The sequence below is a fragment of the Symphalangus syndactylus genome, chromosome 12 (assembly GCF_028878055.3).
Source record: "Symphalangus syndactylus isolate Jambi chromosome 12, NHGRI_mSymSyn1-v2.1_pri, whole genome shotgun sequence".
NCBI classification, from domain to species: Eukaryota; Metazoa; Chordata; class Mammalia; order Primates; family Hylobatidae; genus Symphalangus; species Symphalangus syndactylus.
The window spans coordinates 140,713,280-140,737,760 of record NC_072441.2 but is presented as its reverse complement, the minus strand read 5'-3'; the positions used below and the strand labels follow the sequence as shown (position 1 = coordinate 140,737,760).

General features: G+C 53.1%; 1 protein-coding gene across 7 annotated transcripts in view; it reads right to left on the bottom strand.

Annotated features, from left to right (window-relative positions):
• The window catches only part of GRIK3 (glutamate ionotropic receptor kainate type subunit 3), a 239,247-nt gene that overhangs the window by 38,077 nt on the left and 176,689 nt on the right, over positions 1 to 24,481 (bottom strand). For 6 of the 7 annotated variants that reach the window (XR_008652849.1, XM_055254586.1, XM_055254589.2 and 3 more), the window contains exons 8-10: positions 20,761 to 20,868; positions 17,454 to 17,567; positions 8,991 to 9,194 (exon numbers count right to left, since the gene is read on the bottom strand). Coding sequence is in view for 6 of the 7 variants with exons in the window: in XM_055254586.1 (XP_055110561.1) it covers positions 8,991 to 9,194; positions 17,454 to 17,567; positions 20,761 to 20,868 (426 nt within the window). In the remaining variant the exon portion in view is untranslated. Of the gene's footprint in view, positions 1 to 8,990; positions 9,195 to 14,341; positions 17,123 to 17,453; positions 17,568 to 20,760; positions 20,869 to 24,481 lie in introns of those variants that run through there. The other variant, XM_055254591.2, reaches the window with a different exon arrangement.

The following is a 24,481-nucleotide window of genomic DNA, read 5'->3' as shown; positions in this document are numbered from 1 at the left end:
AGGTTGGATGCACCGTGGGCTCCGTGTCCCTTGTCCCTTCAGTGCAAGTTCTCTCCCCAGACCTCATACCCTGACAGTCGTACTAGCCCAGACAGGGCAAGGCCTGCCCTAGCAACAGCCCAACGGAGCTGAAGGCAGTGAGCCCCCCTGCCCCCAGGCTAGGTCCTGGTTACATACTCCCATAGCCCCCGCACTGCTCCTCTGTGCCTTTATCACTCTGGAATTTTTATTTGTAAGTCACTGTGGGACGCCCAGCTCCTCTGCCAGGATATACAGCCCAGGAGCGTGGGGAATGAGCTTGTTTCACTCACTGATGTGTCTCTAGGGATTAACACAAAGCCTGGCTCAATGTAGGGGCTCAATCAAATTTTGCTCGAAGAATGAGCATCAAAATACCCCCAAGGGTCCTGTTCTCCCCTTACCCCAGCCTAATGGGCTGAGCTCTGGCATCGGGTTTCCTGCACGAACTCCCACCAGTTCACCTGATCCTGTCCCCTGCCTGCCTCTCTCCAGAGTTTACAGCCTGCTGCTTGTGCCCTGGCCCCGGATGAACCCACTTGAACGTTGCTGCCCCTCTTCCTTCTGACCTGTCAGTGGACCCTAGCACCGATAGCCCTCACCTGCCCTCATTCCCACATCAGAGAGGTCCTGGTAAATCCTCAGCTCCACAGAGCTCTCCAGTCACTGCCCTGGGCAACCTGGCTGGTCTGGGGAGGGTCCACCTTTGGAGCCCATCTCTTTCCCCTGCCCCCAGGTGAGCTCCCAGCATGTCCAGCTCCATAGAGCACTGCTCCAGGCTGGGGCAGTGGGATTGGGCAGAACCATCCCTGGCGTTGCAGACAGAGGTTGGGGCCAACACATGCAGGCCAGAACCAAGGTCTAGTTCCTAGTTGGGAGGAAGATGAGACACAGCGGGGGCAATGGTAGTGTGTCTTTGATAACAGATCTTCCCGTCACACCTGCCAACCCACCTGGAGGCTGGGAAACCACAGTTCACAGTGCCATGGCCATAACTGGGGTTGGGGGACAGCTTCCCAAATCCATGTCCTCCTTCACCCAACCCTCATCACCAGCTTCTGCTGCATAACCAGATGCCCTTACTGGCTTCCCCTGACTGCTGCTGGTGAAGGGGACAGGGCATGGCTAGCCCTGACCTCTCGAGTCTCTGAGATCTTCCCCCAAAGTTTCCTGGGATGGGTCACGGTGACTCCCCACTGCTCTCTGATCTACAGGAACTGTCAGCCCAGGCCCCAGTCTGGGAATCAGGGAAGCTCTTCCACCCAGCCACATTCCTTGCCCAGAACACTTGCTCTCATTGAATATTTATATCTAGTCCTATGTTCATAGATAATGGCCCATTTCTTCCACTAGAATGTAGGATCTTGAGGATCAGGGAAGGGCTCCTGCCTGTTTTGTTCACTGCTGTATCCACAGCTGCTAGCATGGGGCCTGACTTGATAGATTCATTGCAGAAATGAATAAATCAGTCACTGGGAGCACCGGAGGTCTAAAAGAGATCCCCCAGCAAGTGCTGTCTCAGGAGTGCCACCCTGCAGTTGGTGGGGGCAGGGAAAGGGGAGCAGGGGTGGGGGCATAACAAGTGAGAGAGAATATCTGTGGATGGCCTGTCAACTAGCTGTCAATCTTAACAATTAGCACTGTGGCCATCGATAACCTTGGGAAACGGCACTGTGAAAAGCCCACATATATTTAAATAGATGGGGAACAGGTGCTAGAAAATTCTTAAGTATCAACCAGTGGGTCATGTCTCTGGTTGGCACACAGGCCTCCTGAGCTGATGGATGTCTGGCAGTGAGAAAGGATGGCTGTGCCTCTCCCAAGCCTGGGAGAACTGCCTGGTTCCTGAGTCCCCACGGGGACCAGCCTGTGCCTATTTCTTAGGAAGGCTCAGTGGGATTTCCCTGCTTCAGGGCACACTCCAAAGGATGCATCACAATCTCTATCGCCATCTCTGAAAGAATACCGTCCCCACCCCCTGCATGTCCACAAGGGTGCTGTCTGTCCAGGGCTAGCCCCAGCACAGTCCTGCCAGTGCCGTGGCACTCCACGAACTCAGCTGCAGCCCCAGCCAGGCCCTGACCAGGTGGAGACTTCAGCAGCCTCCGCCATCCACCCAGACATGTGTCTTAGACCTGCCTGGGATATCTCTTCCTCATTCTTCAGGTCGCAGCCTAATAGTCACTTCCTCAGGGAAGCTTGAGGCCTCTTCCTTGGGGTACACTCCCAAAGCCCTCTATCTTTCCCGTTGCAGCACTGATCAAAATCTTAATGAAATCTCACTTGTCTGATTCATTGTTTGCCCCCGGAGGATAAGGACCATGTCTGCCTGGGTCACCGTCACTGCCTAGTCACCACTCCGGGTCTGGCACATTATCAGTTGGTGCTGGGCTCAGACCCCTCTCAGGCAGCCTTTCAGATCCTCTGGCTCTGGCCAGACTCATGCAGGTCCAATCTGACAGCATCTCAACGCCTGCCCAACTGGCCACCTCTGGCCTCCAGCCCTGTGGTTTCTCACAGACGCTGCTGCAAGATCCCGATTCATTCCCATGCCCAGCATGCCAAACCCAGAATGCATGGGAGTCAGGAGCCAGTGGATAAACCTGTTTACCCTTCCTCTGCTTACCCCAAGAGATGGTCCTGACACACTTTGTCAAGTTTTTCCAGGGTGCAGACTCATGGACTGAGACATTAGTCACCCTCTATGGCAACCAGCTCAATAACACATCCTTGTGTTGCCTTCCTCCTTCCTCCTCCACATCCCTTGCCCTTGCCCCTCATTCTCTCCCTGGCATCACAACCCCTAATTGAGTAATGGCATAATCCCCTGCCTCAGGCTCTGCTCTGCAGGCTCCCAGGCTGAGACATTGCTCAATAAAGTTTTGTGGAATTGATGAAGGAACAAATGATCCTCAGCAGGGGAGCTTGCATGTTTCAGCTGCTCCTTCTGACCTGGGTTTCCCCCAATACTCCCTTCATCCCTCAAGCCCTCTTGCTCTCTTACACCTATTTGTCCGGACCTGGGCCCCTGCCAGGCTCTTTCCAGGCCTTTCCCCAGGCTGGTCTCTGCTCACTGAATTCTGGAGCTGACAGTTCTGCAGTGACTCTTGATGGGGCCGCAAGTCCATCCTGCACCCCTCACCTGCTTCCCTGGTCTCCCCACACAGACCCTGGAGACATCCTGAGCTCCCCCAGGGCTCCACAGTCATTGCTCTGGGCAACCTGGCTGCTCCAACAGGAGTCCAGCTTTGCAGTTTCCCCTGCCCTCAACTGCCCTGTCCTCTCCAGGATTCCAACTTGCCCCAGGGGAGCTCCCAGCATGCTTCACTTGCAAGCGTGCTGGCCCAGCCCAAAGGAGGTAGCTTGGGCAGAGCATTTCCTGGCCACACAAACAAGGGTGTGAGGCTCCTCCTGAGACGCATGCATGCGGGCCAGAACTCAGATCTGCTTCCGGTTGGAAGACGGTGGACCAGGTGGGCAATGGGGTCATGGCCTTGACATGAGGCCCTCCCCTCACACACCGTGGCTGGGAAGCCAGCTAGTCATGACCCCACAACAACCACGCCTCTGGGCAAAGCATACAAGTCCCTGCGTTCACCCACGTGTCCCTCATTCCGCGAGGCTGCTCTGTGTGTGTCCAGCCCATGCCAGGTGTTGGGGCAGCAGCCAAGTTTAGCCCATCAGGTGCTCCCCATCGGTAAGAAGAGTCACACAGAGAAATTGGCACTTCTAGCTTTGCCACCCTCCCTGGTCTGCACTCAGTGTTACTGGGAAGCAGAGGGCATGTGCGGGTGGTGCAACTTCTCCATAGGAAAGTATACAATATGCGAAGGCTACCAGTGATGACTCTTTGTCTCCATTGTGTTCCATACTTCATCTTGGTCCAGCCCCATCTATGAGGCAGGGAAAACTTCTTATCTGGCCATCCATACTGCAGGGAGATGTAACAACTTAGAGAGAAAAGAATCAATTTCCCGTGGCCTGCAGAGCTTCTGTGCATCCCTGTTAGCCTCCCTCTTGCTCTGATGCAGGGGGCTGGGAGAGCAGCCAGGACAGAATCCTGGGTCTGCCAGGGTGAAATTTGAGAACAGGAGCACTCGAGGACCCTGCTGGGGCTGACCTTTTACCCCGGGAGGTCACGCTTGTGCCAACTCGAGGATGCTCATTCCTCATCTCCCTTGACCTCCTTGCGGCCAGTGAACCTCCCCGCTTTCTAATAGCCTCTCCTCCTTGGGCCTCCTTCACCCCATGCTCTCCTGATTCTCTTCCTTCCCCTCCAGCCTTGCCAGCCCAGGCATCTTGTGGCTTCCACCCTTTCATCCGTGCCATTCAGGGTCCCACCCCGGGTCCTCATCTCTGCTCCCCCCGAGCAGCTGGCGTCTCCACCTCCCAGGCTTGCTGCAGGATGTGCTGATGACTCCTAGAGCTCAGCCTCCAGCCCTGCTCCTTCATCCAAGTGCCCAGCCACAGGGCCACCATCTACGGGGACCCCAATCCCAACACATCCCAAATGGACCTCACTATGTTTCCCAAATCCTCAATTTCTCCAGGGGGCTTTTGATGTGAGCAGGACACCATCACCTCCTTAACTGTCTAGAGTAGAATTCCATGCCCTGTCCGTAACTCCTCCCTTTCCCCCACCTCCTCCATCCCACCAATCGCCAGCCTCATCAGTTCTACCTGCTTGTCTGCTGGCTGTGCATCTACTTCCCTCCTTTCCTAGAGCAGCACTCTGAGTGAGGCCACCATGCTCGCCCTGCTTGGGTCCCAGCGATGGCCTTCATACTGGCTCAGGTTTGGCACAGCAGCAGAGTGACCTTCCTCAAGTGCCAAGTCGATGTCACCCCCCGGCTCCACTTCAGTGGGTTCAAATTCTCCATAGCCCTCAGGACTAAAGTCCAGTTCCTTGGTTCAGCACCTGAGACTCCTCAAGGCCTGCCTCTTTCCCCCTTCTCCAGCAGCAGCCCTCCTCTTGACTCCAGGCTCTCCACTCTTGGGGTTCTGCCCCTGCACTCCCCAAGTGGGCTCCTGGGCACCTGGTGCCAGGACACAGAAGCTCTGGATGGCAGATGGGGACTCCTAGTGTCAGAAAAGGCCAATGCCCCAAGTAAAGTAAGAGGGTGGCACCTTGGTGGTGCCTCAGTTTCCTGTGAGTCTGATCAATGTGAGTCAGGTCCTGGAGGCTCCCTGTTTGGATCCAGTGGGGGTAAGGTCTAGGTCCTGGACTACTGTGGCCTGGCAGGATGACCACGGCTGAAGGGCCACCCTCCCACCACCATCACATTCAATCATGGCCATACTTTAGACAGGGAGGCTGTCCCTGGAAGGAACAGTGATGAGAGGGACAGCTTCTGTGTACTGAGCACCGGGAACTTGGCGAAGCATTTTGGTGCCATATCTCATTAAATCTTCCCACCAATGCCAGGCAGGAAGCTCTTTTATTATCCCCATTTTGTAGACACGGAAATGGAGGCCAGAGAAATGGAATAACTTTCCCGCTGTCAGCTGAAATGTGCTAGGCCCAGAATTTGAACCCATTTCGGTTAGATTCCAGAGTCATCAAAACACGTGGGAATAATTTAAGGCACGGATGTGAGTAGAAGATTTTTGAAAGAGGAAACAGACAAGCAGGCAGTAAATATAGAGAGAGCGAAATTTGGAAGAGAGATGGGGGATGGAGGGAATAATCACTGCTCTGTCTGATCATGTTTGCTGTTGCCCCTATAGTTCAAGGCAACTTGGGGCAGGCGAGTGTGTCAGCAGGAGGCGATGCATCCTCTAGCCACCCCACCTTCTTCTGCAACCCTTGGAAGACCATGTGGCATGGGACAGAGGCTAGCAGGGAGTATCCAGGAAGGGCTTTTTAAGTCTTGCTGGTCAGAGGCTCCGCCCAGGGCCTCCAAATGGGCCCTGGGGAGCAGATACTTACAAAGGTGGGCATTCATCATCTTTACGCCTACATTCAGATCCCTAATAAGGAAGTAATAATATTGCCAAGCCTTTACCACGCTTTCTATGGGCTCGTGAGAAGACTAATTATCTGACGACGCTAATAAATGGTTATGATGTTATTAAAAATGGCACCAAGCTAGGATTAATAGGCTCATCAATTGTAGAGAATCGGGCTTAACAAGGTCCCCTGCATGTCCCATCAGGCCTGTAACCCTGGTGAATACTGGGCTGCCCAAAGCACCGCCTGGCTGCTCGGAGGCCGTGGACCACACTCCCTCCTTTTCCCAGCTCAGGGTCAGCTTAGGGAGGTCAGGCTGATGCTGGGCTTCTCTGATCACATTCCCTTGCAAACAGCTCTTCAAAGCTGTGGGGCCCCTGGAGATATTGTGAGTGATGAGGGTGGCCCAGCCCCGCTTACCTCTGCACACAGCCTCCACCTTCCACGTGATCTTCCTTCTCCCCTGCCCAGCTTGCCTCTGCAAGTGACAGCCTCAGAGCCTACCCGGAGCCCCAGACTCCAAGCCCCACTCATAAATGCAGGGGAGTGGATAAGATGGAGATGCGTCTGGGGCCTGCTGACTAATTTCCATAATAATTATAGTTATTACTAATAACGGTGACAACACCACTCCCTTCCATTTATATTGAATTCTACAATCTAGAAGCTGCTTCCCCACCCGTTGTCTCCTCTGAGGCTCACAACAAGCTGTGAAGAACGTGGAGCAGGTATGATTATTCCCAGTGTCAGTTTAGGAAAGTGCAGCTCAGAGAGATAAGGGGACTCCCTGAAGCCCCTCCCCAGCCTCCAAGGAATAGTTGTAAGGATAAAAATAAAAATAATAATAGTAAATACTGACATGGTGATGACCATGTAATACACTATGTTAACTTAGTCCTCCTAACAATCTGATGAAGTGGGTCCTATTAATACCATTTCCCTTTTACAGATGCAGAAACTGAGACACAGAGAGGTTAAGAAACTTGTCCAGGAATGCACAGCTAGCAAGTGGAAGAGTTTGAATCAAACCCGGCTCGAGTTCATGCTCTTGACCATTTGAGTCTCCTGTTAGACTTCCACAGGAGCCCAATTTGCTGGGGACTAGGAAATGACTCCACTGGGCCAGGCTCCAGCCTTCATGCCTTGAGCTCCAGCCTCCCTCCCCACTTGCAACCTCCAAGGTCTCTGTAGGCAGCTCCCCTCAGACAGAGGCAAAGGGGCTTAACTGAAGGCCCTGATGCTGCCTGCTCCCATCCTGGAGAGGTGAAGTCATAAAAACCTTTGGCTGGTACTCTGTGGGTTGCAAAGATCTCTGCATGAACCTCCCTCCGTCCTGGCCCCTGGGGTCAGGATGGTTCTTTGCAGAAGCTGGAACACAGGGCTACGAGGCAGGGAGGCTCCAAATTCTGGCTCCATCACTTCATCTCTCTCTGCCTCAGTCTCCCTATCTGTAAAATGGGTGTTAATAACAGTACCTACCTCACTGGGCTGTTATAAGGATAAATGAGAGAAGGAATCTAAGAGGTCCAGTATGGATCAGGTCCTCGAATTCAGCAGCAGCTCCTTGACAGAAAATGCTGCGGTCAAGTTAAGGGCCCTGAGCTGGAAGGCGGGTCATGTTTATTGTGTGCCAGGTAAGCCTGTGGAAACGGTGCCTTATTTAATTCCTCCAACAACCACAGGAGCTGTGGTAGTTGCTAATTACTCCTATTTTAGGCAGGGCATGCTGGCTCATGCCTGTAATCTCAGCACTTTGGGAGGCCAAGGCAGGAGGATTACTTGAATCCAGGAGTTTGAGAACAGTCTGGACAACAAAGTGAGATCCTGTTCTCCACAAAAAAAAAAAAAAAAAAAAAAAAAAAATTAGCCAGGTGTGGTGCCTTGTGCCTATAGTCCCAGCTACTCAGGAGGCTGAAGCAGGAGGCTCACTTGAGCCCAGGAGTTTGAGGCTGCAGTGAGCTGCGATGGCACCACTGCACTCCAGCTTGGGTGATTCTGTCTCTAACAACAACAATTACTCCTATTTTAGAAATAAAGAAATTGAGGCTTAGTGAGATTGATGAACTTACCCGGTCACACAACAAAACTGAGGCTTGAACTCAGACCTGCTGGGCCACAGCCTGGGCGTCTGAGAACTATGATGTGTTCGCTCATAGCATCTTACCAGGGTCCCTCTTACTGAACTTACTCTAGGCCCAGTCTCGTGCCACTATGACAACAATCGCGTGAGGAAGGCGTATCAACATGCCCAATTTGTAGATGGGGAAACTGCTCAGAGAGGTCAAGTGACTTGCCCCTGTTCACAAAGCTAATGAGGAAGAACTTGGACTTGAGCCCAAGGACTCCCGATTCCTCCCTTGTGGTGGTGTCCCCAGCCTGTGGCTTCTCCCTCTTCCTCCCAATGTCTCAAGAAGGCCAGGTCCCCCCCACCCCCACCCCCCTCACCTGCCTGCTCGGGCTCCCGGCTGTACTCAGTCCTCTCCTGATCCCAGGCAGAGGAAGAGGCTGACTCCTTGGTGTTTCCAGCCAGGCCCTGCTCATCCCTTCTTCCCAGCTCTCAGCTTCCTGGACTCCCACTAGACCCAGAGTTACTCAATGCAGTGACAGGTTTCTCTCTGTGTCCAAGAATTTGGTGAAGTGTCTCATGTGGGTGCCTTGCCCCATAGCTGTGGCATCCTCTGGTGGTTTTTAAAGGAGCACAAGATACCAAGAAGCCACAGGCCTCCTCCAGAGCAAGTTCATCGAAGATGCCAGTGGGGCCGGCTCTGAATCAGATGGGGGCCAGTGCATCTGTGTGTGTACGGAGGGGAATGGCTTTGGGAGTATGAGCAAGGCAGCCCATGAGAGCTGGGGTGCACTTCTTCAGCTGAGGCCCCTCAGTCCTCAAGGTCACAGCATTCATCTCCATCACTCCTGTCCCCAGGGCCTTCCTCTGCCAGGCCGCGCAGCCCTGTGGTGCAGACAGCGCTTGGCCAAGCCTCCCCAGGGTCCTGAGCCCTCCCATGCTCCCATCCGTGCTTACGTGGTCAATGAGCTCCTTGACCATGCCGTTCCACTGGCCCTTGTCGTCCTGCGCCCCGTACTTGCCGTCCTCCACCAGCCGGATCTCATAGGAGAAACCGAGGATGTGGGCCAGCTCCTTTAGCAGGTCGATGCAGTAGCCCTCGAACCGGTCATTCCCGTACAGTGTCCTGTCTGACTTCCGAAACATGACAAAGGGCTCCTCCTGCAGAGACAGATGGGCAGGGGGTGACGAAGACTGAGTAGCTAGGGCGGAGGCAGGCTTGCACTGGAGAGTCAGGGCTAGGACCTCTGCTCATGTTTTTATAAACCCCTTGGAGTGGCTTAGACAAAGGGCCCGTGAAGTCAGGAGCGGGAAAGCACATGTCCTGAGAGCCAGCTGGGGGCCTCATGAATGGCTACCTGGTACGGGGCGGGAGTTCGGTAGGCACTTACTGATTTAACTGCCCAGTGGTTACAGAGCTAGTGAGTGGTAGAGCAGGGCTTTGAACTGGAGGCTGATCCCAAGGCCCATGGTCTCTTTGCTGCACTAGTAATAGAGGCTCAGCGTGTGGTCCCTGCACCCACAGCATCAGCATTACCTGGGAACTTGTTAGAAATGCACATTCTCAGGCCCCACCCCAGACCTAACGGAACCGGAAACTCTGGGGAGAGCCCAGCCATCTGTGTTTTCAGAAGCCCTCCGGGGAATTCCGACGTCCACTCAGGTCTGAGGACGCTGCTGTGGAAAGCCCTTCAGAAAGTCTTCTGCTCTAACTTCTCTTCCAACTCCAATTTAAAAGATTAGATTTACACGCTCCCGGATGCCGTTCTCTTTCCAAGAATCTCCTCAGTCCCCTGTGTTAGGATCCCAGGGGAGTGATTACTGGCAACAGAGACAGCTCATGGGTAGGTGGCTGTGCCAGGCACTGGTCAATTAGCAAATGAGTTTATGCCCGTGGGGGGCCTAGCACAGAGCCCAGCGGAGCTCAGCAGACAGGAGCTGGTATCGCCTCATTTCACCTTAATGTCAGCCCCCTGGGGTGGGTATGAATAATCCCATTTTACAGATGCAGAAAGTGAAGTTCATGAGGATATGTGACTTGTGCAAGCCCCCCCAGCTGGCAGGGAGAGAAGATCTGAATTCAGGTTAGTGTGACCCCAGAGTGCGAGTTCTGTGCCTGAGGCCCATGGTGCTCCTCCCTCAGGGGCAGGTGATCCCCAGGAACGTGCTTGTGGGTCAGAGATGCCTGTCCCATGCCAGACCCCCCACCATCCACCCCCTCCACCTGCCACAGGCTTCTTTCCTTCTGGGTGATGGGGAGCCTTGGACCGGATTTGAACAGAGCATGACTTTGTCTGATTTCTCATTTAGAAACAAACCCCTGGCAACCCTGCAAAGAATAACTGGGAGGAGAGGCAGAAGAGCCAGTGGAGAGAGGCAATCCACTTCATCCAGTCGAGATATGCAGTGTGAGGAACTGTGGGCTCTGATGCAGCCAGGTCCCCGAGTCCAGGTCAACACGCAAGTCCACGCTTCTGCCGGCACCGTCTATCTGGCTTCACTCACAAAGCCCCATCCCGTGTCTGTGATGGATGCGCTGAACTCCCAGAAAATTCAACACAATTGAGTTCCACTCTGCACCAGGCACTGATTTAAACTCTTTGTCACAGACTGTTTGATTTAAGCCTCACTAGCTTGCAGATAGTAACACTGTCCCTATGTGATAGATGAGGAAATTCAGGCTCAGAGAAGGTCAGCAAGTTGCCCAAAATCACACAGGAGCTGAACTACAGTGACGGGATCCGGTTCCAATCCTCCCCAGTCAGCTGCACCTCTGCCTGGCTTGTGTCTCCTGTGTGTTCCCTGGGGTCAGACCTTCCGGAGTTCATCTGCTTTTCCAGATCCCCGAATCAGGTAAAGGGCTGCCATCCCAGAGCCTGTTCCTGGACAACTCTAGTCTTCTTCCGACTCATCTGAGACTCCTTCCTTCGCCCCCTGCCCTGTTCCTGCCTATAGCTCCTAGGCCTCTTTCTGTCAGCCAAACGTCCCCAGACCTGCCTCAGCATCCCGACGTGACAGAATGTCTCAAGCCTTCAGTGGCTGTGTGACCATGGTTAGCTGACAGAATGCAGGAAACCAGGAAGCTCACGTCCGCATGCCCAGATTAAGGCACGTGCTGAACTATGGAGGCGTCTCATCCTTCACTCAACTGGCAGGGCCATTCCCTTGACCTCATGAGCCCCTGGGCGGGATGGGCAGTGGAAGACCTGGTGAAGACCCTCGTCAGAGGTCCTAGGAGCAGATGCTCACCAGCAGCCTCCTGCTGGGCTCCCGCTGTGGCGGCAGGCTTGAGTGTTTGGCCCTCTCTCCCAGCAGTGCTAATTCTCCAGATCCCATCCTGCCCCATGCTTGATCCACTGGAGCTTTTCAACAGTCCTTTGGGATGCTTCAGGGAAAGAACTGGTGGAGGTGGGGCGGTCTCTGAATCCCCAAGGGATTCCCGACTATCCAGGGATTCCGAGTCTAACTGGGTAGGAAGCTGGACCCTCGGCTAGGCGCCATGCTTAATCTCAGTGCCTCTCTCACTCGCCTTCCAACCAAGTAGGCAGCTCAACGAGGTTGGAGAAGAGTCCAGGTCGGGCCTGGGAAAAGTGCTGAGGCTGGAGGAAGGAGGACATTGGCTGGTCCATGCACTGCCTTCATGCACATTCATCTCTGGGCAATGCCCCTGCACCCTGGCATGGGGCCTGGCGAGCAGGGTCTTTTGGTTGATGCTTTTGTGCCATGGACAAGTTGTACCACTGCACCTGGTGGCCCTGACTTTAGCTGATGGAAAGAATTAGAGAGAAGGTCCCATCTTTCCCAGAGGATCCACCAACCACACGTAGAATCCTACGCAAAATTCACCTCCTTCTGTAAAATGGGGAAAATGAGAGAACCTGTCTCACAAGGTTTTTATTATTATTATTAATCATCATCACCCTTATCTGTTTTCTTGTATGCTATTTGGCTGGTTACTGCAGTGACCTTTGCAGCCTAGAGGCCACGCCCAATGTCATCAAAGGTTAAAACTCATGGCTGATAGTGGAAAACCGTTCCAGGAAAGGTCCCTGAGATAGCTCACTTCCTGACCCTGTCTTCACGCCCCTCCCTGGCCTGATCCTCTAAAATTAGCACTTCATTTGTGAAGCCACCACAGCCCCAGAATCTATACATCTCCACATAAATATGCTGCCTTCAGAGCAGCTGTAAAATGCCATTAATTTCGGGAAGTGCTTTGCGGATGGCATACATATTTAACAGCCAAAGCCCGGAGCATTAAAATGGTGCTCGCCTTAGTAATGTGTCTCTAGACCTGCAACATCTCCTAGGGGGTAATTCTGAACTCCGCCAACTACTTATTCATGGACTATTTCACAATTTATTACTGGAAATGTCCAGACAGCCAATTCACAAGCTCTCTCGGCTGCTAATCGATTGCTCAGTGAAGGTGCCCTCAATTTCATAACTTCACGCTCTCCTATTGCTCTGGGAGAACAGCCATAGGAACAGGGGTAATATTTCTCTTCAACAAGTCACAGAAAACAGGGGTCCAGAAAAATAACCGTTTCTGACTTTCCGTTGCCAGGGTTCTTGGTCCGGTCTCTCTCCGATCACTCACCTGGCGTTCAAGCCAGGCCTAGCGCTAAGCCTCTCCCAGTGACAGGGCCCATGGAGTTGGAAGAGGGAGTCTTGGGGGTTATCCCCAATTCAGGAAGGATCGAGGGATTAGCTACCTGATATCTGGGTTCTGAAGCTCCCTTCTGACAGGTAATATCAGCCCACAGCCACACATGCACGCACAAGTATACACTATGTCCTTGGCACAAATGCACCACATTTTCAGATGTCCTGTCTGCCTAGCCCTTCTCAGACACGGAGGCCAAGGACCTTGGACCTGAGGCCTTGGCTTTAACCAGTTAGAACCAGCACACAGTATCAGGAGTCCTGTTCTCCCAGCAGGAGGGGCCTAGAATGGTTCCCAGCCCGGGCTAGTTCTCCCAGCCCACACTCTAGCCCCAGCTTTTTCCCCTCTCCTGCTGCTGGGTGCTGAGTGTTGGGCTTGCCTGGCAGGCAGTTGAGCCCATGCGGGTCACGATGTGCACGTGGCACAAATTCACCCACCAGTGAGTATCCAGTACCCGTGCGTAGCTGGTCCCACACCCACCCACACACCCGCGTGCACGCCCACACCGTGGCTCACATCGGCAGCCAAACGAGCCTTGAACCTTCGAAAGCTGGGCCCCCAAGAGTGGGCCGGGTGTGTTTTCTCAGTGTGTGAGCTGAGGTTTGGGCAGATGAATTTTTCATGAGCTCGTGGAAGAGCGGAACCAGAACAGAGGCTGGGGCAGGGCGGCGAGAGGGCTGGGGAGGGCAGGCATCCAGGCTCTGGCTGCTGCTGTTTCCATCTCAGGAATGGGGAAGGCTGAGGCTGCCAGTGGCTCTGAGGGGCCAGAAAGGGCAGTGCCAGGGCTCTGGCCATCTGTCCGTCCAGGGTAAGGCATCTTTAGCACCTAACGCCGGGGGTTCAGGAGAGGGGAGAATAGCAGGTAGGTTTGGGGGCAGCTCACACAGAGCTGCTGCTTTCTGCCACACCGGATTCCTGGGAAAGAAAGGGGAGGAGAAACTCCCCCTCATCAGGGGTCTTGGATCCAGGCCCTGTTCCCTAGAGGCAGAGCAGTTTGATGTCGTGTACTGGTACCTCGGGACCTGCCTGTCACTCAAAGTGCTGTTGCCCTGACAACATCCTCCTAGACAGGCTGGGGCTGTGCTCTCAGCAGGAGGTGCTGGCCCTACATTCAGGCTGCCAAGCATGGGGCTGGATTTTTAGCCACAGCGGCTGGGGCTGGGCCACTCCCTGTCACCTTTTAGCTGTCCCAAAGAGCCCAAGCCTGAGAGCATCCCCTAGGGCTCCAAGACAGGCAGACCACGCTGAGCCTTTTGGGAACATTCTCTGGAGCATCTGCAGCAGCTCTAGTTTCTGGGGGCCCCAGGCCAGTCCTTGCATGGGAGCGAGCATCTCTCTCTCAGGAGACTCCGAGGACACTTCTGGCTAGACAGACTTTCTTTGGAGTCCCATGTAAAGACTGTGTCACATCCTCTGTCCCCATTAGGGATACTTCAGAGGTCATTCCCTCCATTCCCCTGCCTCCAGGAAAGAGTAGGCTTCTCTCACTGCCCCATAGGGAGAAGCACACCTCACCCTGCAATGATCCCTGGGCCGTGGGGATGGAGAGAGCTGAATCATCAGTCACCCCCAGGCCACGTGAGTATTTGATACTACATGATGTGGTTAAGATGGTCAGTGGCCCCATCCATAGGCGGCGGGATATCTGCTTCAGGAGCTGAGACGGTGGCCAAGGTAGAAGGTGAGGTGGTGGCCGATCTGGAGTTCTATATCTCAGTAGGAGACTAGGACTATGAGGGACCCATGAGGCTGCAAACCCTAATGCCTCCACTGGCCAGCTGAGAAACACAATGTAAACAAATAGGGAGGGCTGGGGGGCAGAGTGGGGGATTATGGTGAGCCAGGGAATGGCCATGAACCTGGAAAGCACTCAAATGCAAATTAAGTTTGTAACAGAACAGCCTGTGCTAGAGATCACCTCTGTGGCCATGGGCAGGGGTCTTTGGTGAAGTTCAGGGCTCTGCCTGTGGACAGAAGTGGAGGTTTTCTCAAGATCTCTCACTCAGCATGCTGTATTCAAGCTGAGCTCACTGGGGACTGGATTTGTAATCAATAATAATGAATAACAATAGCAGCTGTCACTTAGCACTCTGTGCCACTTAATTAATTCATCCTCTGAACTCTATGAAGTAGGTACAATTATTACCACCTCCCTTTTTCAGGTGGACAAACTGAGGCCCAGGGCGGGTAAGCAATTTCTCAGGGTCATATGGCAAATCAACCTCAAAGCCAGGACTCCACCCCAAAGGTCTGTGCTTTTTTGATCATCAAACTGTTCTTTCCTCGTGTCCTGGTGGCACTGCATGTCCCAAAGAGCTCTGGGGTTGTATCTGCCCAGATGCCTTGCGGCTGAGAGGCTGTGGGACGGATGGAGCTGTGACCAGGCTACGGGCCAAGGGGGTTCTCTCCTTTCCTAGCCCTGGGGTGCCTAGGAACCAGCAGGATACTGGGAATGCAACCTCTGGGGATTCAGTGAGCACAGCCGGTCAGGAATCTTTGCAAGAAGCTGCAAGTATTGACAGAGAAGCTGTAAGCACTCACAGGTCAAGAGCATGGGGTGTCTCCTGGATTCTGCCTCTGCTTATGTAGCAAAAATCCCCTGTGCCTCTGCAGAAGGATTTTATGCCCTTGAAATCAGGCTGCTACCATTTTAATAAAATTTAGCCCCATGGTCTTTCAAGGTGCTTGTATTTTGTATCCTTTTGGTATATTATCTTTAGCTTGCCTCTTACTATTCAGAGTATTGTTTTGTGACTGACTCACCTTAGCTCATTTAATCATCTCTCTTCCTAATCTCTTAAATCATCCTAGTTTTACCTTTTTTTAATCTTGCCTTGTGAAAAGTGTTTTATTTATATCTCACATTTTATGCCGCTCTGCTTTTAATCTTTTAGCACCTTTTTATTATTTTATTTTTACCCTTTTATATTTTAGCTTTGTCACACTTTTATCCTTTCGCTTTTTGACATTTGGGTGTTACATTTTTTACCTTGTCTAGTCAGAGCTATAAATTATTTAATTTTTCATCTTTCTTACTATCTTTCCTTTTTATCTCATTCCTTATCTTCATTTTCTCTTTATTATTTTCCTTTTAACTTTTTTATTTTGTTCTCTTTTTAACCCTCCTTTATCTTTTCTATTTTTATCCACATCAATATCCCTTTAATTGCGCATTAGTCTTCACCCCAATCCCTTTGCTCTTGTTATTTGTTTATTTTCATCCTTTACATTTTTACATCACAGGTTTTTTTTTTTTTTTTTACCCTGTTCCTCTTGAGATATTTTTGCTTATCGGTTTTAGCAGACTGATTTTTATATTTGTTTAGTTAACAAAAAGTTGATCAATAAAGGCCAGCAGGATGTGTGGCTTTAGGGAAGATGCTAAAAGGGGTCTTGCCCCAAAGAGGAGGACAGGTGTCCCCTGAGACCACCTCTTCAGGCTCTGTCGGCCACCGTGAGATCTCCATCATCTTTAGCCCAGATCCTCTCAATCATCCTAACCCTGAGGGCCGATGGTGAGACTCACAGGCTAACATTTATCTCTGGATGCCAACAGGATGCCTGGTATCTGCCACTCACTGGGCTACCTGGAAGAATGGTTTTTTTCCCCATTACTTCCCTTCCTGTTCCACGACATCTGCCAGCCGGCCACCAAGCACATATACGGTGAATCATCCCAGGCCACCCAGTAGGGCCTGGTTCAGCTGCCTCTGAGGGCACGTGGGTGAGAACAAGCCCCGTCTGAGCACCGTGGAAGGGGCCAGGTATAGGGTGACCAGCCTGTCTTGGGTTCTGCTCCAAGGCAGCCTCACTATATTCAAAACGGGTTGAACTCCCATTTGTGTAGAGGAATGACCCCAGCATATGGTCCTTAGAAATATATTTGCTTTATTATCAGTCGGAGCTGACTAGAGCTAGCATTGTTCTCAAAGGGTCTTCAGTCATAATTCACCAGGCTGTGACTGGGCTGCCTCTCCCCAAGGTGGCCTGGCTTGAGCCCCCAAAAGCAGGGCTGTGTCCCTGAGAGGATCTGTCCTGAGTCTCTGGACACCTCTGAGGCCTTCCAGGAGGGACAGGCACAGGTGGAGCGGGCACAGCACTGGCAGCACAAGCAGGTCAGCAGCCCGGGCCTGTCTTCCTGCCCACGCGTGAGCTCAAAGGTGCAGAGAGCCCATGGGAGGCCCCCAGAGTTGCCTCTTGGTTGGAAATGGGTCAGGAGAAGGTGGTGCTATTTGGTTGGGGAATAGAGAGAAGATGGGGTGTGATTCCAGGCAGGGGGTGTGGCAGTGGCTGACGGCTCTCAGAAGGGCCACTATAGAATGCGGCATGTGTACAGGCTCCCAGAATCTGCTGGGCTCTCGAGGTGTGGCCACAGCACCCACCACAGCTGGGGTGACTTGTGGGAAAGGCTTTTGCCTGGGAACTGGGGTGGGAGAGGCGGATCCTCACTCAGGTTGCAATGGGCAGTCAAACCCCCTTAATTCCACCATCCAGCATGGTTCCTACTCAGACAGCAAGGACTTGGGGAGTGAGTGGGAGTGAGACGCAAAAACACAGCGGCTTCCGCCCGTGGCAGTGAGCAGCGCTGCTGCACTCCAGCTGCTCGCTGACAGCTTCCTGCTGACTCTAAATGTCTCCACCTACCTGCAGCCTCCATCTTCTGGGTGCAGGGGATAGAGGGGACTCTCCAGCCCAAATGGCCACCCCACCCCCCAGGTCAGACAGTCCTTCCTGCAGGGGCTGCAGGCTCTTACCAGCACAGTGGTGACAATGAGTGATCTGTTTGTCAGAGAGTCGGTGACATTAGGGCCTCGGCCTTTGGCAACCTCCGTGATGTTGAGCCCGTCGGCAGGACTCCACACCCCAACCTGGATGGACAGACAGACAGAAAACAGGGTGCCGAGTCCTTGGTCTACCCATCTTCCTCCATATCGACAAGACCTTCATCTCATTCCCATGCATCATGAGCCTCATTGTCATGATCATCGCCATCATCACCACTGCCATTGTGTTTCCAGTTATAACCGCTCTGGACAACATCCCTGCAGCTCTCCCTCCTCTCCTGATGAGGGTCCCAAGGTGTGGAATCCCTGAATTCTGCCGCCTCCCTTGCTGGCAAGCCCATCACAGCTGAAGGGGAAAATGCAGAGAGAGAGACAGCAAATGCGAAGGCAGCCCCAGGGGTCTCAGGGCTGAGCAGATGCCAGTCAGGGGCTGGAGGGAATCAGGGGTCTATGGTCAGTGCCAGGTCTTGCCCTGGGACACAGTCTTTGTGGCTGTTTTGGGGTGGCAGCACAAGGAGGGGATGGACCTCACTGGGAAATGCTGCTGGGTTTGAAGGCCGTTTACTTTGTGGTTTTACATTTAAAACTGGCAGACACACAGACTGAGGTGGAATAATCTCTCTCCCTACAGCGTCCTTGTGGATATCGGGCCTGAGGCTAGAGGTAGAGAAGGAAAGGTCAAGTTTAGAAATCATCCTGGGCCTCTTGAAGATCCTTTTTGACCTAACTCTGGCCAGCTCTGCCTGGTCTCAGCTCCTCTCACTCAAGGAAGGCTTCTGCATGCCCACTCTGTCCTTGGCCCAGTTGCGGGGGGTACTCAGGACACTTAATCAATTAAACAGAGAGGCTGAATGCAAACATCCCATTAACAGAGCTGTGCAGAGCAGATAGCAGAGAGACATGTAATTATGCTCGGGTAATTCTGCCTTAATCCTCCCAAAGCCACCGGGTGGAGATGGCCGGATCAGCTATGACCCGGCTTAGCAAACAGAAGTGATAATATGCGAGGCAGAGTGGCTGTGTTTGGGAGCTCAGCATCCTCTCAGGGCGGGATCCCTGCCTACGTAGACCACCCAGGGCCTCGAGGAGAGGAAAGCAGCAGACAGCATCAAAGAGGCTCTTCTCTTAAGTGGGCTGAGCTCAGAGCCAAGCTCAGTTTGAGCGTGCCTAACAGAGCACCTGGGTGCAGGAGGTGCTTGGCAAACATCTGTTCAGAGGCCACATGAAGAGCACAAACCCGCACTTCAGCTCCAGCTGCATGCCCTGTTAGATACCAGGTGCTATGGAGATGTGAGGCCAGTTAGGACTGAGGAGGACCCAGGCTGTGGAGGCTCTGTGCTCACAATCCAGGTGGCTGTGACCCGGTGCCTCTGGTGAGTGCCTCTGGCAGGCTAACCTCTGCCCAGGGAGAATAGAGTTTTTCTTGAGTATTAGCTATGGCCAATTTGAACCAGCTGCCTGGAAGGCTGTTTGGAGAAGGATGTTGCAGGTGGGCTCAGATGGAAAGAGTACTCAAATGATGGATTACTGATGCCTTTTATGGCACGGGGCAGGAAGTAGTGGCATATGTGCCACCTAATTGCCCTCCCTAGAATTTTAGGTTATCCCTAGAGATGGGTAGCTGAGAGAGCAAAAGTGGGACAGCTACTTGAGTGAATACTGCATTCACTCTAGCACTGCCAGAGGAGGAAGGGTGCTCTCCATCACTGCAGGAGCTTAAATAGAAGCTGGAAGATCGCTTGATGAGAACTCATAGAGTTTGTCTACGTAGGGTTAAGCAAACTGGCCCCTGTGATCTTAGGAGGGGAGGCCACAGCCCCTGTTATTAAGGGACTGATGCTATATATGGTGTGAAATAATTACAGAGTAATAGGGAGGCTTCCCCAGCCACCTCCTCCCCTGCACAGCGGCTCCCATGAGTAGGTGGGAAAGTCAGGAGAGACTGGAATAACTGTGGCCACAGGTACAAGGAGGACAGCGTGGAGCTAAGCAGAGCCAGCCTCTGCCTGAGGGACAGAGGTCATATCCTGCAACCAGGGCAATTGTGTGGGCAATGGCCTGGAGGTCCAGGAGGGAGGGAGCATGATGGGGCCATGGGGTATGTTTCTGGGAAATGTGGAAACAAGGCCCAGAGAGGCCAGTTGGTGCATTTCTTGGAGAGCTGAAGTTTACTGACTTGGCACTAGGGAGCCATGGGCAGTTTCAGAGCAGGGCAGAGCTGTGCTTGGGGAAGCCTCATCTGTGTGTACACTCTGGATGGCTGGAGGGCTCAAGAACCAGGGCGGCAGGTTAAAATAATCCACATAAAAGGCTTGAACCAGGGCACTGCCAGGGTGGAGAGGACAGAAATCAGAGTCTTGAGGCCCAGAGGCATCCGAAGTGGCCCCTCCACTCTGCTGGCTTCTGCTCACTCCATTTCATATACAGCAACTTGCAGGGTTGGGGAGGTGCCCTTGTGGCTCCCAGGGACCCACTTGCTGGGGACAGAGTGTGGCTGAGCCCCCAGAATCCAGGTCCCAGGGGATGCTGTGAATTGAGGGCTCGTATTAAATCTCCCTTCTTGGCCCAGCAGCCTGACATTGACAGAATATGCTGAAGGTTCTCAGGGACTGGGGTTGGCCTCATTAAAACATCTCTATGTTAGCCAGATGGGAGGCCCCAGCCCCAGGCAGGCCCACTTTCCTGGTCCAAACTCTCTGGAATCATAGAGGCCTTAGAAGCCCAGGGCGAAGGAGCTCAGAATCCAAGTGCTTCAACCTCTTTCCAAGGGTAAGAATCACCTTCAGTCTCCCAGACAAGCAACTGCTCTATCTTTGCTTAAATGTCGCCAGTGACAGTGAGCTCACTACTCACAGGGGAGACACTCTCTGGTTAGAAAGGTTTTATGTTTTTTGTGTTCTTAAATTTTTACCCAAGAACATGTCTGTCGTTCTGCTCCATGACAGCCCTGCAGGGACTCAGAGACAGTCCACCCACCCCATGGGCCTTTGTTATGCTTCCCTGGTTAGGCATCCCCAATGACCCTTACTCACAGAGTGACAGTGTGGGAGTCTGCCGCAGCCAGGCCACTGGCTTCTGTACCCTCCAGTCCAACCAGGCCTTCTTGTTCTCTGATGGGCCCCCAAGAGCTACGGGCTACACTGGACCAAGTCAATCCCTGAGGGGCAGCTGGACTGTGTCTTGCCCCTTGCCTCTGGGCCTCTGACTGAGGTCTGCCCTAGGAGATTTAAGAAGCCCCTGCTCCTCCGCCTGCCCTCCCCCTCCTGAGACCACGAACCTTCTCCAGGCCATCCTCTTTCAGGCTGATGATGTCCAGATCAAAATCCGTCCGCAAGCCACTAGTTTTGTTGAAAACAATTCGTCCAGTTAATCCTTCCCATTGAGCCTGCGGAGGGGAGAGGGCAGAGCGGCAATTCCTGGGGCTCATAAATCATCATTCGGTACAACTGTACAATGCTTCATTTTAATTACTCCTTGCACTGATACTGTTCCCCCAAGACCATGATTAATTAATAATCACCTCCATCATTGCTCGGGCTGCGGTGCAAGCCAGTGATTTCCATAAATTCTATTATGCTCTTTAGCCAGCTTTACATTTGCACCTTCTCGTGTACAACATCGATCTTGGATGCGCTCAAATGAGCCCCTGCCCTGAAGTCATGGGAAGGGGGAGCCCATGTCAGATCCTGGGAGACGGGCAGGGAGGCAGGTGGGCAGAAGTGGGGCAGGCGAGGCCTGCCAAGAAGCAGAAAAGCCAAAGGGCCAAGCTGGCCTTGGCTGTAGAAGCAGACGTTCGGCGTAGCCCCCTGAAAGGCAGGGGAGACCGAAACCACCTCCCTACCTCCCAGCTCCAGCCCCACGTGTTGTGGTTAAGAACTCCGGGGTCTGAATGCTGGGTCCAACCACAATTAGCAATTAGCAACCACAATTGCCAAGGATTGAGGGGTGAAGTGTGACCTTGGGCATTTCATTTTACCCCTCTGCCCCAGTTTCCTTATCTGTAGAATGGAACTAATCATTGTATCCATCTTACCAAATGCTATAAGGGTGAAATGAGATAAGTCATATAAAATACTGAGAATGGTCCCTGGCACAAGATGAACCCTGAATAAATGGTAGCTTTTTTGTTATTTTTGTAGTGTCATTAGCATCATTAACACAGAGAGAGGCAGGCAGAGGTTGGGGCAGACCTAAAGTGGGAAAATCTCCACCTTCTACATCAGGGGTTGGCATACTACGGCTAATGGGTCAACCTGGCCCCTGGCTGCTTCTGTAAATGGTTTATTAGCGCACAGCCATGCCCCTGTGTTTATATATTACTTGTGTGCTGCAACTTCTGGACCTGTTTCCCTCCTCCAAGAACTTAGGATGGCAGCTGGTGCACAGTTAAATACCTGAGCTTTCTGTGTCAGGGGCAAGAACAAGGCCCACACATCCTGGAGTCCTTGGGAACAAATGTGCGCTTGGGAGCAAGAGGAGGGGAGAAAATCTGGGAGCTCACACAGCCAGATTGGGCCAGAGAGAGGGTAGGGCAGGGAGGGTATCTGGAGAAGAGGCACGGGGCAACGGAAGGTCTGAGTAGTGGGAGCCTGGCTCCCAGTCCTTGCTTTGCTGCATTGGGTTCCTAACCACTCCGAGCCATGCTCCCTTGCAGATTCTGAATCGGGCTCCACAGCGTCTCCCTGCGGAATGCCCCCAGCACCCATGCATACACTCACAGTTCAACCCACAAGGTCATGGGTCCACAGTTCCCTGCAGTTTTATTGACAAATCCCAGATGAAAACCCTTAGACATCTCCAAGCACACGGGCAGCTCCAAGGTACTTTTACAGGTAAATGGGTAGGTGGGTAAATGCGCATATGCAAACTCAGGCAGTGGGGCCGTGCTGTGGAGGAGTGGGAGGCTATAAAACCAAAGTGGCTAGAAAGTGGGCTCTGCACAAACAAAGCAACCACTCTGAGCTTCAGGAAGAGAGAAATTACCTACTTCGCAGGTATAAAAAGGCATATAGAGTGCTGAGCACAGTGCCTGCATACACAATCACAGGGGTGTGACAGAGGTTATTATTTCTCCTTCGTGGCTTCCATCTGTGCAGCTCCCTTAGACTAGGGCTGACCCTTGGCTGGGAAGGGAGGACCAGTCACTTGGGCCCCGGCCCAAGGTTCCAGTAGAAAGCTGGTCACAGAGGGCTATTATCATTCCCCACATGAGCGCATTCAGTCCTCACTGTGACCCTGCCAGGTGGACATCAGCATTGCCCCCATTTTACAGATGTGGACACTGAGGCTCAAAGAGGGACTGAATGATGCAGGTCTCAAGTATTGGGTGGGACAAGACAGATTCACTGCAGTAGCAGCGCTGAAAGGCCTGGGGTGGAGGCACCTAAGGTGGAGTCGGAAAAGCTTACGTGGTGCCTAGGGAGCTGGGGACTGAGGGGTCGGGAACAGATCAAAAGATGCATCAGAGAAGGTAAAAGCCGCTGTTTATGACTTCACAGGGAAGCTCAGCTTCCCTCAGGCTGGCTCCCCAGTCCCTCCGCCTTCTCTCCTCTGTGGGCCTCATGCCCTCAGGCTATCTCTTGGCCCCCAGGGGAAATCACAGCAGGTGCCTTCAAACCTGCACTGTGAGGGAAGCCTTCCTGCCTGTCAGCTACAGAGGCATGAAATGCCAGCAGGTGCACGGCCTGTCTGTGGGCAGGTGGGCAGGGCAGGCCAGGGAGTGCAGGCAGCTCCTCCCCGTGACATTTCCTGCGCTGCCCGCAGCCCCCTCTAGCCACCGCTCAGGACTTGCTAAATGAAAGATGCTTCACACGCTCTGAACTCCGGCCTGGTATTTTCCAGCTCCTCTCGGAAATGCCAAGTCTTTAAAATGATTTACTGTCATGCAATCAGATGGGGAGACGGGCAAGTTGGAAATGGTCTGACGGAGGACTGTGCTGGGCTCGAGCAGGCATCTGAGCTTTGGTTGTGGCCAGCTGTGGGACCACAGGCACCACGGGGCTACACTGGGCCTTGGCCATGTCCATGGACCTAAAATGGAGATAGGATAAATGTTTCCGAAAGGGTTCTGTAAGGGAGTGTGAGCAGTGAGGGTCACTCATGGGGCCTGGGAAGGAGAATGGAGCTCCTCGTTCTATGGTGGGCAGTGGTGAATCTGCTCCCCTCAGGGACTCATGGCTGAGCCTCAAAATTTCCAAGGGTCGAGGGGTGAAGTGTAAACAGGGTGGGTGTCCCTGAAACAATGTGGCCTGGAGACCTGATAGAACCCCATTAGCAAACAGGAAGGCACAGTGATAACAGCAGCGGTAGTGGAAGTAACAGTGATGGCCGCCAACCTGTTCGGCACCTGCTACGAGCCAGGCGCTGTCCTTTGTGCGACACATGTGCCAAAACTCGCCAATCCTCAGAACAACCCGATGATCAGGTGCTATTGTTATCTCCACTGGACAGAGGAGGACACTGAGGCACAGAAAGCTTCAGTAGCTTGTCCGAGATCATGCAGTTAAAAAGTGGTGAAGCTTCCAAGTCACTTTTATCTGGCTCCTAAGGCTCCCAAATTTCCCAATTGAGCCAGAGGAGCAACAGGACCGAGGTGTGGCCTGGGACACCGACGCCCTCACAGTGGCCTCACACAGTGGCTGCTCAGCAGGAGGCCTGCGAGGAAGGGGGTGCAGGGGGCCGAAAGTCAGGTCTCAGAGTTCCCTGGGAGCAAGCCGACGATCGCCCAGCCAGGGCTCAGGGCATCGGACAGTGGGATGTGCTGTGCAGTTCTGAGGGATGGGAAGCTGGATGAGAAGGGATCATCAGGCCCTCCTCTACCAAAACATCCAGGACTGGAGTCCCTTCTAGGGGTGAAGGAACCACAGTTCTTTCACTGAACTTGAAGTAACTACCAGAACTTGAAGTTCTTTCGCTCAACTTGAAGTAACTACAAGTTACGAGATGTCCCGTAACTTGTCTGAAGCCACACAGCTGGGAAGAGGTAGAGACGAGATCCA